General features: G+C 40.2%; 1 protein-coding gene across 1 annotated transcript; it reads right to left on the reverse strand.

Annotated features, from left to right (window-relative positions):
• Positions 1–7380: 7380 nt before the first annotated feature.
• On the reverse strand, positions 7381–9165 carry LOC144702283 (Peroxidase superfamily protein). The gene is made up of 4 exons (XM_078574270.1): positions 8895–9165; positions 8629–8820; positions 7975–8247; positions 7381–7910 (listed from the first exon to the last, which is right to left on the reverse strand). The coding sequence occupies exons 1-4, from the start codon at positions 9138–9140 to the stop codon at positions 7623–7625; spliced, it is 999 nt and encodes a 332-aa protein (XP_078430396.1). The 5' UTR covers positions 9141–9165; the 3' UTR covers positions 7381–7622.
• Between the last annotated feature and the right edge of the window lie 7357 nt (positions 9166–16522).

The following is a 16522-nucleotide window of genomic DNA, read 5'->3' on the forward strand; positions in this document are numbered from 1 at the left end:
CTCTAAATCCTAGTCAGGGCTTGTACATTCCGCTCAAGCCAAGCGATTTAGATGTTCAGACATGGATCAAGAAGAAAGATTAAGAACTTCAACTAACAACATCCAAAATACACCAAAAGTTCAAATACAAAGAAGGAAAAAATACCAAATAGGTTGATCCAAGCTGGAGCTCCTCTCTGTCTTGTATCTGTGAAAGAGCACCATCAAGAATGAGCTCCCCCTCTCGAAATTTAGCTTTTATAATTAGGTTACATGGTAAAAATTACCATTTTACCCCTGTTTAGTAATTAATTTTTATCTATCAATGTAGGCTGGATCTGAATGATCCAACCATAAAGATAGAAAGAGGGAATCAAGACGAGCAAATCCATAAAAAAATCATCTCAATCGGACTTCAAGATCAAAAGTTATTAATAAATGAATTTTAAACCAATTTAATGCATTGGATTTAAATTGATTTATTTATTCATTTCTTTCTTAACACGCCATGACGTGTCACTCTCTCATTGGCTGGCGCATTTTGAATTCTCTATTTTGTAGAAAAGTCCTTTAAAAAGGCCAGAATTGCTGTTGGACGACGCCCAAAAGTAATTGTGTATATGCCCCTTGCGCACTCTCTCTCCTCTGGTTTCTCCTAAAAACATTATAACAAATATTAAATAATTGCAATAAAACCCTAGAATATTTTAAATAATATATTTACGCCTGCAACCACGACCAAGAGCTGTTTTGAGGGTATCATTGCAACAAAATTTTACAAAGAGGCCCTCCAAAGTTCGAAAATAATCTTAGTACTCATTTTTTCCTTATAAATATACTTTTTTTCTTAGAAACAATGCATTTCTTCTTCAAATAAATCTCATAAAATTCCTAAAAAATATTTAAAAATCCTAAAAAATTCAACAAAATTTACTGATTCATCCCCGTACTGATAAATCTCGGAATTAAATATTAAACTTGCCATTTTCATTCAAAAATAATTATTTCAAGCTCAAATAAATCCCCTAAAATTCATAGAATTAACAGAAAATTAGGGAAAAATCAGAAATCACTTGACAACAGTATTTTCATGTAAATAGATGATAACAACCCCATTTTAAGCTCTTTAAATGCATAAAATTGTGCTAATAGCATGAAATAAAGACCGAATTTAGGGTGTTATCAGTGACATTTGCACATTGATATATTTAATTACAATAATAGGGGCACACAAGTAATCATTAAATAAATCATGAGAATGGAATGAAAAAGCATGATTAGAATAAGATAAATCAATGCACACGATTTCAGAAAGGTCAAAATTTTACTACTTTTTTATTTCCAATAGAATGCATTTATCACAATAGATCACATCTAGCTCTTTTAATGAGTGAGACAAGGAATAAAAATAGTAAAATTTTCCTTTAGCAGAGATTGGGAGATGGCTCTCTAGAAAACGGTTCCCGATGAAGATTTTTAAATTCATAAATAGCGGTATTTCCTTAATTTTCAAACCTGACACATGTTCAAAGTTTCTGATATAAATATTATAACATAGATTTACAACTCTTTTATATAAATAAATTATTCCTGAGGGTTAATTTATTAAATTTCACATAAATGATGGCCTACAAAAAATGGTGATGTCATAGTGACCTTGAAAAGTCTATTATTAATTACTATAAATATATTTCTAGCCTTTCTGAAATTAAAAAATAAAATAAGTTATTATCTTCGTGGAATATTAATTGAAAAAATTAAATAAACTAAACATACTTCCATCGCCAGTCATACCAATGGGCATCATTTGAGTAGTGAAAAAAATTCCATGGGATAAAAATTTGAATCATTCTCGAGGGGTATTGTTACTAATTAACGAGTCATTAGGTCCCCATTCAAAGGTTCAACCGCTTGACCATTCAGAATGTCCTAAACGTAATGTAAATCTTGGACTTACATGGGTTTGAGATTTCTAACAATGATGAAATGATGAAACAAATTGAATGCTAGGAACTGTTTTCGAGTTTATGCATATTTAAGAAGTAAAAATCCCTAAACTCAATAACAATCCTAAGGTATTAATATCATTACATCCCAAGGTGAATAATACTATCCCATTATCACTGTCAAGAATCATATCACTGATATTTAGTGCCACACAGCTGCACCTAGTAATATTCATATGAGTCAAGAAGTTTATTACTAAAATATTTCATTGTACTATGTCAGCAGGATTTTAGGTGAAATAAAATTGAGAGATGTTTTAGGATCCTATGAGGATCTTATTAGAGACGTTGAGGTCCAACGTGAACAAAACTGCATATGGGACTCCATGATGTGGAATTGAGGGGACCCTTTCACACATTGGATCCTTTAACCACTACTCCTAAGAGAGAAATTCATTATTTAAACTCCATGCAATGTCAACCAGTGAAAAAATGGAGAAATAAATTTCAGAGGAATAATAAAAAGTGAGAGGGGGAATTCATAAAATCAATGCAATATACATGAATATTACTTCTCTCTCTCTCCTCATTTTTGAGATTGATCTAGTATTGGATTTCCAAATTACAAATATATTAAAGGATTTACATGTTGATATAGCCATTTGAAGTTTAATTTTAAGAAGTAATTTTTTTAGCTCTTTGTGTCTCCATGAGGTTGAAAATTTCTTTGGTCAGGGTAGAACATTCAAAACCAAGGTATGGTCTTGGAAGATTGAAACTCGGATATCGAAATTATGTCTTATTTTCTTCATTCATCACTAGAATTTGTTTCTGCTCAAACAAACCCTTTGTGGACCTAGGGCATCCTGATTCTGTCAAGATGATCATGAGTCTTTTGTTTAAACAATCCCCCTTAATTTAATCTATCTATAGTTAATAAATATATTTCAGTATATTAAATAAATTTCTAATTCTAAGATTTTTTCCTCATCATCCCAAGTACTTCCTCTAATGTAAAATCCCGAACTATATTCTATGTCTTCCTATCGATTACATCCCTCTATTATTTTTTATCCATTTTGAATCATATGCAACCTAAAGATGACAATCATTTGAACAAAAAATAGTGAACCACTACTTTCCATCATATCATGATAGAGTGACGAGGTAAAAAGTCTAATATCCTAATTTTGGGGTCATAAAACAAAGTTTAAGAGTCAACTCTCGATATTAGAATTAAAATATAAAAATAAATCTACAAAAATTACCTCAAATTGATTTTTCATTATTCTTTTTTAAAATAAAATATTTATATGACATGTACATGGATGGTCATGAATTTACCAACAAAAAGTGAGCGACCAAGGTTGAATACAAAATATAGAGCTTCAGGTATCTTGAAGGTTCATCCAAACAATCACTTGGGATACTTATAAAGTTTAATTTTATTTCATCAATATACTTTTTATTGAGAGATGTGTAATTTATACTTAGTAGGTTTAAGGTAAGTGCTTAATACTTAGGTAAAACAAAATATTTTATCCGCCCGGATAGTTTTCTTAGTTAAATGAACAAAATATTTAACTCCAGGGTAAATTAAATACAATAAGGGATTTTTCTTTATGCATGTGACCAACTAAAATCCATGGATGCAATTATACTTATTTTGCAATCATATATATGATTTATATATAAAATGAATTGATATGTTTGTAATATTTGGGACCACGGTATGAATTGACTATATTTGAATTTTTTCCTTAAATTATGGAAAGTTTTTATTTTTTCCTTGAAGCTTTCAACATATGATTGTTATGAAAATTTAAGAACATGGCTACATTACTTAATTATTTATTCTAAATAAAAGTCAGAAAAGTAATTAAATAAATAGTAGAGAAAGAAGGGTAAAAAAGGTTCAAACACACCTTGAAGCAGATCATAAATTTAGACGTTAGATTAGAACAAGAGAATGTTATGATTAGATCCTATGGCGGTTCACAGAGTATACAGAGGCAGCCCATTGGTTGACGAGAAGTTAGAGATAAATTATCATTTTGAAACTATGATTTATGAAAAACAATTATAATATTTTTCTTACTAAGCATTGTGTGTATAAGGGTCAAATCCATAAAGAGAAAGTGCTGAAAAAATTAATTTTCTGTACAAGATACTTATTTTTTATTTTTAGTATATTTATATTTTTTACATTTCTTATGATTTGATATGAAATAATTTAATCCAAAAAAAAGCTATTTAAATCAAGTTTAGAAAATAAGACAAATATGCATTTTAATTATAATCAATTTACTAGATTTATAATATTTTTAGGAATTTTCAGAATTTTGAGCACATGAATTGAATTCAAAAAATAATTGACTTTCAGACAATGGTTTTGTTACTCATGCACAACGTGCACTGTCGTTAGGGGCCATTGCGCCCTGAAGAATTGGGTTACAGTTAGGGGTGCATGAAAAAAGTTGTAATTTTTTATGCATAATGAGTTTCAGAGTGTGGAAGGGTGTGTTGGGAAGTTCTAAACATAATATATTTTCCCGCATTATAACCTATCAGCAAAGATGAGAAAAAGTGTAGTTATTATAATATATTATCTTTTTTTTCTCAAAATCAAGGGACTTGGATCACTTCTATCTCCAGCGGACACCCTTGAGAAAGAGTATAACTAAGAAAACTGATGCATAAAGGATGCCAACAATGTTTTGGATCCGAATTCAATGATGGGATATACGAGGGAGGAAGTGAGGTTTAAACCTGAGAATGATAAATGTTATCAGCCCTTGGATCTAATCTTAGGGATATAGGTAGGGTTGGACATTTAGGACTGAGGATTGGTTTGACCGCACTGAACCGGGATCATAGGCTCTCTATTTGAGTGTGGACCGGTTTTTCAGACAGGTTTAGATCCAAGGGACAAACCATACCGGAACCATAAGTAAATTATTAAATATTTATATAATATTTTTTGTAAAGCTCTAAAAAATTATCAAATCCACATTGTCGGAGAGGTTTTGATTGAGCTCAGCATAGCCGTCATATATTTGACCTATCTGGGGGCACTCACTTGACATAGAGGATATTTAACATAACCATGAACATAATTTTTTTTTATTTTGACTATGACACTGACTAGTCAACCCGATCGGACCGGGACAAGTCCACCCCATACCGGGACCGAACAAGAATGGACCGGAACCGGACCGAAGTTTAAGTAAGGTTTAGTTCTTTGTTAAAAATCCGGAGTGGACCGATACCGTCAAACTCTAGATATAGGATGATGCTAAATATGAAAATCAAGTTTTCTTTTATCTTCCAATAGGAAATCAGCTTCTAAATCCAAATTTATGGATTAGTTCAATAAATCATGCCTCCTTTTGATAAGGCCTCTAAAGAGGGTTAAGTTGGATTTTCCTTTTCCTCCATTTGCATCTGGAACTCAATAATATTATTACCTAAATCTTGAGTTTCAATAAAACACCAAGAACATAGTAATAATAATACACTTGATTCAACAAAAATCAAGGTTAGTCTCAAAAATTAATAAATTCAATATATTAGAATTCAGTAAATTTATAATATTTCATTTTTAATAACAAATCATCTGTAAATGTATATTTATAAATAATAATAATAATTTAATAAGCATAATCATACATAATTATCACCATATATTTGATATTATCATTAATGGCATCAACAGTTCAAATAGGCTCCTCCTTGACCCTTTAATGGAGATTGTGGATCATTTCTAGGTATTTTGTTTCTGGAAATCTCAAATTAGCATGTGACATCCCTGCAATTTGGATAGCCCGATGAAGAATCTTGAGAAGCTCAGGGAGGGAACAAGGAAGCTCCATGGAGACCAGGATTTGGGCTAGCATAGAGAACATTCTTCAGAGAAGCCCACCAAAGTAGGGAACTGCTGTTTGTGTCCCTTTCTCTATAAATCATGAAATCAATGCAATTTTGCTAATTTTTCGTTATATGAGAAAATATTATTTTTTATTTCTAGTAAATGATTGTTTCGAACTCATCTGAATCCAAATCTGACGTGAAATCTTTAGATAGTTTCATTGAAGCCTTTTCGAGATCACCTTATGATATTCTCTGTTCACAACCTCTTTTACTATTTTCCCTTTTATTTTAAATTTATACTATTTAAAATTACTACATAAACCTATAAATATATCCCCTTTCTCCTCCTCTTAAGATAATACATTCTCCTTCCATTTATTTGCATGACCATTCCTTTAAATTCTCTTACTACTCCTCTTATCCCCATTTATGTTCCTCTATATTTCTTGCTCTTAAATTTTATTAAAAAATATAAATAAATATTTTTTAAGATCTAGACCTCCATTATTCTGATCACTCTTTCAATGTTTAATTTCTGTTCTTCACATTGACTACCTCTCACTTAAACATAATAAAAAATATTCGCTCCCCTAAAATATCATCCCTCTTATTCTCTATTACCTCAATATTTAACTTACTAAATTGCACCATTAAATCATCTTCAACCATCTTCTGACCTCATTACTCATTATATTAGTCTTTTATTAACCTTATCATCGTTATCATGACTATCTAACTCAGCTCGGATTATTATGTAGCTTCTCAACTATTATCTTTCTGATTATCATCTTAATATCTCGTCTTATCTAACTACTAACGTAGATCTATCTCTAACCACCAGTTCCTTTGGAGATGACATCACTCACCATTGGACATTCTCAGTGAGATAAAATACATAAATTTATTTTATCAAATTAAGTTAAAGTTACGACATAAAATTATACACCTTAATTTTTTCTCGTCAGTCTAAGATTACTCTGGTTTCTTCTCTGATAACCCTTACAAATACACTAATTATACCCCTTCATCAAGAATCTATTGTAGAGGTCTACTGATGATGAATTATTTTGGCCCAACAACTAGGTTTTATCGATATGAGGAAGTCGGTCTTGGTTTATCGTCTAAGCATGCCTTCGGATAAACAGTGTTATCACGCACACTTCATAAAACATTCATGTCCTACTTGATTTTGGTCCTAGAAATCATGATATCTATGACTCTTTATTTGGTATCAAATTGGTACGAAACTTATTTTGTAATAATGCACATAAACGTCATTGTACTAATTTAGAAGTATTTTCCTCTGAGACAGTGGTCTCAAAGACATTGCGTCTCGGGAATTTCCATGAAGGATATTGGACCTCTGGAAAATTTCTAATAGTGAGGTTTTATGTTCTACAAAACTCTTTGGAGTCTACATTTGGAAGTTGGATACAGGTTCATCAGTCGCATCGTCCTCTCAGGTCTCACATATTCGGAACATGGTATTTTTACATCATTTTTTTTACTAGGAATTGTTGGAAAAAAGAAGGCTTTGCCCTTGTTGATTCCCAAAGAGAACAGAGAAACAAGACAGTGCGATGGATTGGGAAAGAAACAACTGCAATCTATTCATAAGCAGATGCCATACACTTTTATACTGAACTGATTCATCTTTTTAAAGCACATTTGCAATGAAACTTTGAAAAGAAATTCTAAAGTCAAGGAATAGATAAATTCTAGAACTGCTGGAAAAGTTTCGTCTCTCCATTATGGCTTTTCAAAGTCATAACTGCCATTTGTGGCTCCCAAAGGCCAAGATTACGCCCAACAGGAACGAGATAGACCTCAGTTAAATCTGGAGCAATCCGTTCTAATCTCTCCTTGTGTCCCAGTCTTCACTCCAGTCCTCCCCAGCTTTATCATTGCAGCGGTGAAAGCCTTGAAGAAGCTAGACTGGCTTTTGGCAAACTTTAGAACAGTGGGTTTGGAGATGCTGTCCGTAAACAACACCTGATCGGAAGTCAATAACCCTTTTCCATTGATTAAGTTCCTATAGTAGGCGTTGTCAAACGTGAAGGGAGTAGCAGGGTCCAACTGGACGACAGCGTCGGGGTCAGCATTCGCCGGACACTCCTGAGATAAGCCAACTGTTATCAGATTCCAGAACGGTCAAAGCAAGTGCAAAACCATCCTTTACCTGGAGCAGCTCCTGAGCGTAGTCGGGGTTGAGCGTGGGGTCAATCGGGTCAGACTGTAAACGGTTAGAGAAGTGGACACAGTGGGCAGCCCCAACGGTGTGGGCGCCAGAGAGAGCGATTATATCAGTGGTGGAGAGATTATTCTTGCGGAAGATAGCTATCAGCTGATTGAGATTCAAAGTGGGCTCAGGCAGATTTCCCGCGACGTTCCCTTTCGCTGATACGAGGCCGTCTAGTCGACCCAGCTCAACGGGGAACCCAGGGCCTCCAGCCTGCTCAGAAAATAATGTGTACATAGCCCAGCGATTAGATACGAAGATGGATGACTAATTTATTATCATCCTTGTCCTCAAAGAGTAAAAGTAGAGAAAGCGATGAGGGATGAAGGATGGGTAATATAAGCATAGACGAATACTTATCGTCCTTGTCCTTCTTCCGCGTATTGTTCACTACGACGATGACGAAGTATTCATATGTGCTTATCTCGTTCGTCCCTTGTCGCTTTCTATATTTTTACTCTTTCAGATAATGTGGACAAGGCGAAGAATTCATTGGGTTTATATTACTTCTTCTTTCATCCCTCGTCAGTCTCTGACTCGTCATCCTCGTCAAACAGTATCGGAAACAAAAAAAAGGAGTAAACTTAAACTTACTGCTACGACGACGTCTCTAGCAGCTATGGCGAGAACATCGGCACAGGAGACGACGCCGGGACATGCATCCTCGACTGCAGCTTTGGCCCTGGCCACTGTGTCGAAGCCGTCGCCGGCAAGGGATTGGTTTTCCCCCGCGTCCTTCTCTGCGTCGCCCGTCGGCGAGAATATCAGTACAGAGGCGTCGCACCCCTGTAAACCCCGCATATCAGTGTTGTCCACTCGATGTTATAATTTCTATCTCTCTCTGCCTTAACCGATCTAACCTCGACGAAGCAATCGTGGAAGAACAGCCTGAGCGTGGAGGCAATGGTGATGATGGTCTCGCTGATTTTCGCCTCCACCGTTTGCCTTACAATTGATTCTACGTCGGGGCAAGTCGAAGCGTAGAAGTTAACCCGCAATCTAGCGTCGCCCACGGCGACAATGGAGAGCAACACCAGAGCAAGAACGACCGTCTTCCTTAGCCTCATGTTTATCGAACGCTCTCCCTCTCGTAGAAAATACTTCATCCCCTAGCAGTGAAGACGGAATAGGCCAGAGCCACCTATTAAAGATAGTTAGAAAGCCGCCCCCAGGCAGTGCTAAATGCTTTGACTAATCCAGGTCTGAACTACAGGAGTATTGCACTTGGCAAGACGCAACTCTGCGAAACGTCTATTTAGCCCAGCCTGTCTATCCATACATCTTACATGAAAGGGCAAATTCTACGAAACGTCACGAACTCCGTTTTTCGTTCAAAAAGTAGTACAAACTTTTAGTTTTGTTCAAAATATAGCACGCGCCAATCAGAAGACGCCATTTGGCGTCTTCTTTTTTGCCAGCGATGGTCCAGAAGCTGACGTGGAGTCCACCTGGTAGCCAGGTAGACTCCACGATGGCATCCACGCCAGGTGGACTCCACGTCAGCTTATGGACTTCGCTGGCCGTTGCCGCCGCTCCCCGTCGCGGACGGCCACCGCGGGCGCCCGTCTCTGGCCGTCGCCGCCCGCCGCCCGTCGCCGCCCGCCGCCACCGCCCGTCGCCGGCCGCTGCCGCCGCCGCCGTCCGTCTCCGGCCGCCTCAGCCGTGGCCGGCCGTCCGTCTTTTTCTCGCCCTCGCTCACCCTTCCAGTTTTCTCCTTCTCATCGTCTCTCCCTCTCTCCACTCGTTCTCTCTCTCTCGACCTCTCTCCCCCTCTCCTGCTCCTTCTCTCTCCCTCGCTCTCTCTCCTCTCCGTCTCACCCTCGCTCCCGCTAGTTCTCCGTCTCTCATCCCTCTCTCGTGCTCCCTCTCCCCCTTCTCTTTCTCATTCTCTTGGTCTCCCGCGGTCGTTCTCTCCCCAAACTCTTTCTCGCCCTCTCTGTCTCTCATCCCCTCTCTCTTTCTCGTTCTCTCTGTCTCTCATCCCCACTCTCTTTCTCGTTCTCTCTTTTCCCCCCCTCTCTCTTTCTCGTCCTCTGTCTCTCATCCCCTCTCTCTTTCTCGTTCTCTCTGTCTCTCATCCCCTCTCTCTTTCTCGTTCTCTCTCTTTTTGCCTTCTCTCTCTTTCTCGTTCTCTCTGTCTCTCATCTCCTCTGTCTCCCTCGCTCTCTCTCTTTCCGCCCTCTCTCTCTCTCTCTCTCGACCTCTCTCCCCCTCTCCTGCTCCTTCTCTTTCTCGTTCTCTTGGTCCCCTGCGGTTGTTCTCTCCCCCAAACTCTTTCTCGCCCTCTCTGTCTCTCATCCCCTCTCTCTTTATCGTTCTCTCTCTTTTCGCCTTCTCTCTCTTTCTCGTTCTCTCTGTCTCTCATCTCCTCTGTCTTCCTCGCTCTCTCTCCTCTCCGTCTCACCCTCGCTCCCGCTAGTTCTCTCCCTCTCTCTCTGTCTCTCGTGCTCTCTGTCTCATTCTTCCACTTGTTCGCTCTCCCTCTCCCCACATTTCTTAACACCTCCCTCTCGCCCTCTCCCCCGCTCTCTCCCTCTCGTTTTCTTTTCCTCTCCGTCTCTGTCTCTCTCTGTCTCTGTCTCTCTGTCTCTCCCTGTCTCTGTCTCTGTCTCTCTGTCTCTCTCTCTCTCTCTGTCTGTCTCTCTCTGTCTGTCTGTCTCTCTCTCTCTCTCTCTCTGTCTCTCTCTCTGTCTCTCTCTCTCTCTCTCTCTCTCTCTCTCTCTCTCTCTCTCTCTCTCTCTCTCTCTCTCTCTCTCTCTCTCTCTCTCTCTCTCTCTCTCTCTCTCTCTCTCTCTCTCTCTCTCTCTCTCTCTCTCTCTCTCTCTCTCTCCCGCTACTGATGTAGCCCTCTGTCTCGCTCGTTCTCTTCCGCTCTCTCCCTGTATCTCTCTCCCTCGTTCCGGTCTCACCCTCCCTCTCGTTCGCTCTCCCTCGCTCCTATATCCCCATCTCTCCCGCTCTCACTCTCTCCCTCCCGTTTTCTTTCTCCCTATTTCTATCCTACTCTCCCATTCCTCCCTCCCTTCCTCTCTCTGCCACCGGCTCTCCCTCTGCTTTCGCAAGGCCCTCTCACTCTCGCCCTCTTGCCCTCTCTCTCACCGTCTCTCCTGCTCACCCTCTCCTCCTCTCTCACCCTCACTTTCTCTCTTACTCTCTCTTGTCATCATTCATCAATCATTATCAACATAATCTCACCGCAGCTGCCGGCGAAATGCTCGTCGCAGTCGTTAACAACGGCATCGAAGCTGTCCACGTAGCCCTACAGGCCGGATGATTTTCCATGGCCTTCGTACTCTACGCCGTAGACCGCGTATCCCGCCTTGGTCAGCCGAATTGCCGTCCCTGCAGCGATACCATTCAATTCCAAGTCCGTCAATCCTCCGCTATTCACTTATTTGTCCGCTTATACCATCCGATATTCTCCATCCACTCACCTCTCATCGAGATGCCGCCCTCCATCGCATACCCTGTAGGACACAGATAAATGGGAGAGAGATGCACATCGATACTGTAGATTGATAGACTGATAGATAGAGTGAGAGAGATGGGGAGACAAGATATAACAAGAAGTTGAGATAGATGAGAGAGGAATGGAGAGAAGAGACATAACAAGAGATGGAGATAGATGGGAGGGAGAGATGGGGAGGCACGATATAACGAGAGATGGAGGTAGACGAGAGAAAGATGGAGAGACGAGACATAACAAGGGATGGAGATAAATGGGAGAGAGAGATGAGAAGACAAGATATAACACGAACTTGAGATAGATGAGAGGCAGATGAGAGAGAGAGATGGAGAGGAGACATAACAAGAGATGGAGATAGATGGGGAGACACTATATAACACGAAATTGAGATAGATGAGAGAGATGGAGAGGAGACATAACAAGAGATGGAGATAGATGGGGAGAGAGATGGGGAGACACGATATAACACGAAATTGAGATAGATGAGAGAGATGGAGAGGAGACATAACAAGAGATGGAGATAAATGGGAGAAAAAGATGGGGGGACACGATATAACTAGAGATGGAGGAAGACAAAAGAAATATGGAGAGATAGTACACAACGATATATGGAAACGGATATATGTGGGCGAGAAAGAGAAGGAGAGACAAGATATACCTTGAGATAGAGATGGGGAAAGATGAGAGATAGATGGGGAGACAAGATATAACAAGAAATGGAGATAGATGAAAGAGAGATGGAGAGACGAGACATAACAAAAGATAGAGATAGATGGGAGAGAGAGATGGGGAGACAAGATTTAGAAAGTGATTTAAGGGGAGAGAACGACCGCGGGAGACCAAGAGAACGAGAAAGAGAAGGGGGAGCGGGAGCACGAGAGACAGAGTGCACGAGAGAGGGATGATATTGATTTGTGGAAATATTGATTTATTGCCATAGGTTTCATAGCGATCGTTAAGTTCGCGACCATCATAGGCATACAACTTGGTTAATGCAAAATAGAAACCCATTGTTTGATTGTTGTAGCCGAGGACTTCTTTATCGATTGCGCACTTGTCCTTGAGTTTTATTGAGATTTTGGTTGGACTGCAAAGGAGATGTATCTCATAAAGTATGTAAGAACTGAGAGGTGGAATCTCGGGTAACGTCTTGAAAACATAAATCCTGATGGGTGAGTCTAAGATTTTTTAGATTACCGAAGGAGAGACCTTTATATACTCAAGGATGCAACGAATGATCTTAGAAACCTGGGCAACATAAATTTCAGAATTCTGCATACGAAAGGTGGTAAGTCAAGATGATCTCCATTGAGGGCTTCAATAGGCCTAATTAAACTCCTCTTTAGTTGATTTTAAGAACATTTCTGGTTTTTTTATAATGAATGATAATCATATAAGTGAACAATTTGTTCTGGGAATGATTAAAATATTTCTGCGAAAGCATCTGACTAACTTTACGATGAAGATGAGGAAAACACAATTCTCTCGACAATATCAGTCATGATTTTAAGGGATCAATCCGATGCGAGATTGTGTAGCCTACAAGTTTTAAATAACTCGAATCTCCAAATCATGTCTGAGCGAAATATTCATTTTAATCCAAGCCTTGGAGGCTACCCACGGCCCTCATTTCAGCTTTTTGTGATTCCTACAGACCGATCTCCAAAACCAATTCAAATAAAAAAGAAATCTTTCTAGAAACGCCTCCGAGCGTCGATATTTCAAAGCTGGAAATCGCATGAGAAAAAGAAACAAATAACAATGAATATCAGAGACGACGGGATTATCTAAAGCGAAAACCTTGTATTTTACTTTCCGCTGCTAAAGAGAGAGAGAGAGAGAGAGAGACAGAGAGACAGAGAGACAGAGACAGAGACAGGGAGAGACAGAGAGACAGAGACAGAGAGAGACAGAGACGGAGAGGAAAAGAAAACGAGAGGGAGAGAGCGGGGGAGAGGACGAGAGGGAGGTGTTAAGAAATGTGGGGAGAGGGAGAGCGAACAAGTGGAAGAATGAGACAGAGAGCACGAGAGAAAGAGAGAGAGGGAGAGAACTAGCGGGAGCGAGGGTGAGACGGAGAGGAGAGAGAGCGAGGGAGACAGAGGAGATGAGAGACAGAGAGAATGAGAAAGAGAGAGAAGGCGAAAAGAGAGAGAACGATAAAGAGAGAGGGGATGAGAGACAGAGAGGGCGAGAAAGAGGTTGGGGGAGAGAACAACCGCAGGGGACCAAGAGAACGAGAAAGAGAAGGGGGAGAGGGAGCACGAGAGAACGAGAGCACGAGAGAGGGATGAGAGACAGAGAACTAGCGGGAGCGAGGGTGAGACGGAGAGGAGAGAGAGCGAGGGAGAGAGAAGGAGCAGGAGAGGGGGAGAGAGGTCGAGAGAGAGAGAGAGAGAGAGAGGGCGGAAAGAGAGAGAGCGAGGGAGACAGAGGAGATGAGAGACAGAGAGAATGAGAAAGAGAGAGAAGGCAAAAAGAGAGAGAACGAGAAAGAGAGAGGGAATGAGAGACAGAGAGAACGAGAAAGAGAGAGGGGATGAGAGACAGAGGACGAGAAAGAGAGAGGGGGGGAAAAGAGAGAACGAGAAAGAGAGTGGGGATGAGAGACAGAGAGAACGAGAAAGAGAGAGGGGATGAGAGACAGAGAGGGCGAGAAAGAGTTTGGGGAGAGAACGACCAAGAGAATGAGAAAGAGAAGGGGGAGAGGGAGCACGAGATAACGAGAGCACGAGAGAGGGATGAGAGACGGAGAACTAGCGGGAGCGAGGGTGAGACGGAGAGGAGAGAGAGCGAAGGAGAGAGAAGGAGCAGGAGAGGGGGAGAGAGGTCGAGAGAGAGAGAGAACGAGTGGAGAGAGGGAGAGACGATGAGAAGGAGAAAACGGGAAGGGTGAGCGAGGGCGAGAAAAAGACGGACGGCCGGCCACGGCTGAGGCGGCCGGAGATGGACGGCGGCGGCGGCAGCGGCCGACGACGAGCGGTGGCGGCGGGCGGCGACGGGCGGCGGCGGCGGGCGGCGACGGGTGGCGGCGGCCAGAGACGGGCGCCCGCGATGGCCGTCCGCGACGGGCAGCGGCGGCAACGACCAGCGAAGTCCAGAAGCTGACGTGGAGTCCACCTGGTGTGGATGCCATCGTGGAGTCTACCTGGCTACCAGGTGGACTCCACATCAGCTTCTGGACCATCGCTGGCAAAAAAAAAGAAGAAGACGCCAAACGGCGTCTTCTGATTGGCGCGTGCTATATTTTGAACAAAACTAAAAGTTTGTGCTACTTCTGATTGACGCAGGAAACACCGTGACGTCGACTGGACACCTAATTGACAATTGATCGACAATGAGAGAGAGAGAGAGAGAGTAGGAGATGGTCATACCTTAGACCAAAACAGAGAGACAGAGAAAATTCAATCTTCAGAGAGGGACAAATGATTATCATATCTGAAAACCGGTCTGTGGATTGCGAAAATTGAGGAACAACTTACAGGACAACCAGAAGAATAAAGAGGATGTATGAAATGACATTTGAAGCTTGTGATGCACGACAGCTCATGAAAGAGAAGGAAACCCGCGTATTCTGCGTACTATATTTTAGATGCCGGCACCGATTGCTTCCCCTGGACATCGTGCACGAAATAACACGTTAAGCAAATCATTTAAAAATACGTTTGTCTGAACTTTTCCCGATTTCATTCTACTCTCCCTCTATGACCTCTTTCATTTTCTGATATTGTTCTGACTTTAATCTACTTTAAAGTTATCTTGGTTAAAAATGTGACCTGAATCGACAAGGGTTGTAAAAATGAGATTCAATCATGTTTTTCGGAAAAAACTCCAAATCTAAAAATACGTTTCTCCATCGATTATAAGCAAAAATAAGAAAGTCTATTTTGTGGAACGGGAAAGATGGTCTAAGATGTCTCTTTTTCTTCCTTCAGTTTTCCAAGAGTCTACATCTATCAGCGTAATCAAATGTTCACAAGGCTGCCGGAAGAAATAGGTTCGCGGTAAGAAAGAGAGCGTGGTGAGGGAGAGGAAGTCAGTCCGTCAATCACCTTCATATATTTATTTTCTGGCATATCCTCATGCAAGTGCCTGATCGAAACTGGGAACGATCGGCAGACTTTGACCATGCCATCAAGGTTATATCTTGTTACCGAATGTCCCGCCGGTTCATTATTTTTATTTAATTTAAAATTTCCTAATGACTGTGTTTCCCAAAAAAATTAAGCCTCTTTTTTGTGAAGGCCCCTTCTCATCCTTTATGCATGCGTTGACATTCGACAAAAATGTTGAGAACATCGTGAAATTTTAATTTTGATTTAATAAATCTTCATATAATCAGGACAGGACTCCAAATTAAACGAGACATGATTTATTTTAAAAATTAGAATTTTGTGTTGCAAATAATTAGCTAGACCTAATTCAGAACGTCCGGCAATATGGACGAATTTTGGCAAATGAGCATGAACCTTGTCATTTAATTATAAAGCAAATTGAACTGCTTTAAAAGTTTGTCCAAGATGTTGGACGGGCGAAAATATAAGAACTGAAAATAGTAGCTTCGAATATATGGCTTTACTCGTTGGTTCATGCTTATTTGCCAATATATGGCTTCGAATATATGGCTTTAAAAGACACCCCACTTCACCTCCCTCGTCTGACTCATGGGCCAACTTACCAATCCATCCATTGGCTCTATCTTTCAGGGTAAAAATATATGGCCGCATATTCATGGTTCGGTGTGTGATTTCTCAAATTGGTTCAGGTTACGAATGGAGGATAAATTCTCAATAGGTTTATAGGGCTCTTCTGAATAAAAGGCCATGCACTAAAATTAGGAGGCCAATGAAAAAACAAATATATTAAAAATCATATACTGGTTTAATGGGGTATTGAATATCATTGTTGTCCTACACACAATAGAAGTTGAATGATCAATAGGTTTCTTCCTACTTTTATCAGCTAGGTTCTTTTATTCTGAATTCTGGATGCTAAACCTAGTCTAATTCGTTGGGAAAGCGT

This window comes from Wolffia australiana, chromosome 4, assembly GCF_029677425.1.
Source record: "Wolffia australiana isolate 7733 chromosome 4, ASM2967742v1".
NCBI classification, from domain to species: domain Eukaryota; kingdom Viridiplantae; phylum Streptophyta; class Magnoliopsida; order Alismatales; family Araceae; genus Wolffia; species Wolffia australiana.

What these genes read in the sequence shown, in the direction of transcription:
- LOC144702283 (XM_078574270.1), bottom strand. Translation starts at nt 9,140, where the DNA reads ATGAAGTATTTTCTACGAGAGGGAGAGCGTTCGATAAACATGAGGCTA. An exon ending in CTAGAGACGTCGTCGTAGCA is followed by an intron (nt 8,248 to 8,628) that starts GTAAGTTTAAGT and finishes TTTTCTGAGCAG; the next exon opens with GCTGGAGGCCCTGGGTTCCC. An exon ending in ACGCTCAGGAGCTGCTCCAG is followed by an intron (nt 7,911 to 7,974) that starts GTAAAGGATGGT and finishes GGCTTATCTCAG; the next exon opens with GAGTGTCCGGCGAATGCTGA.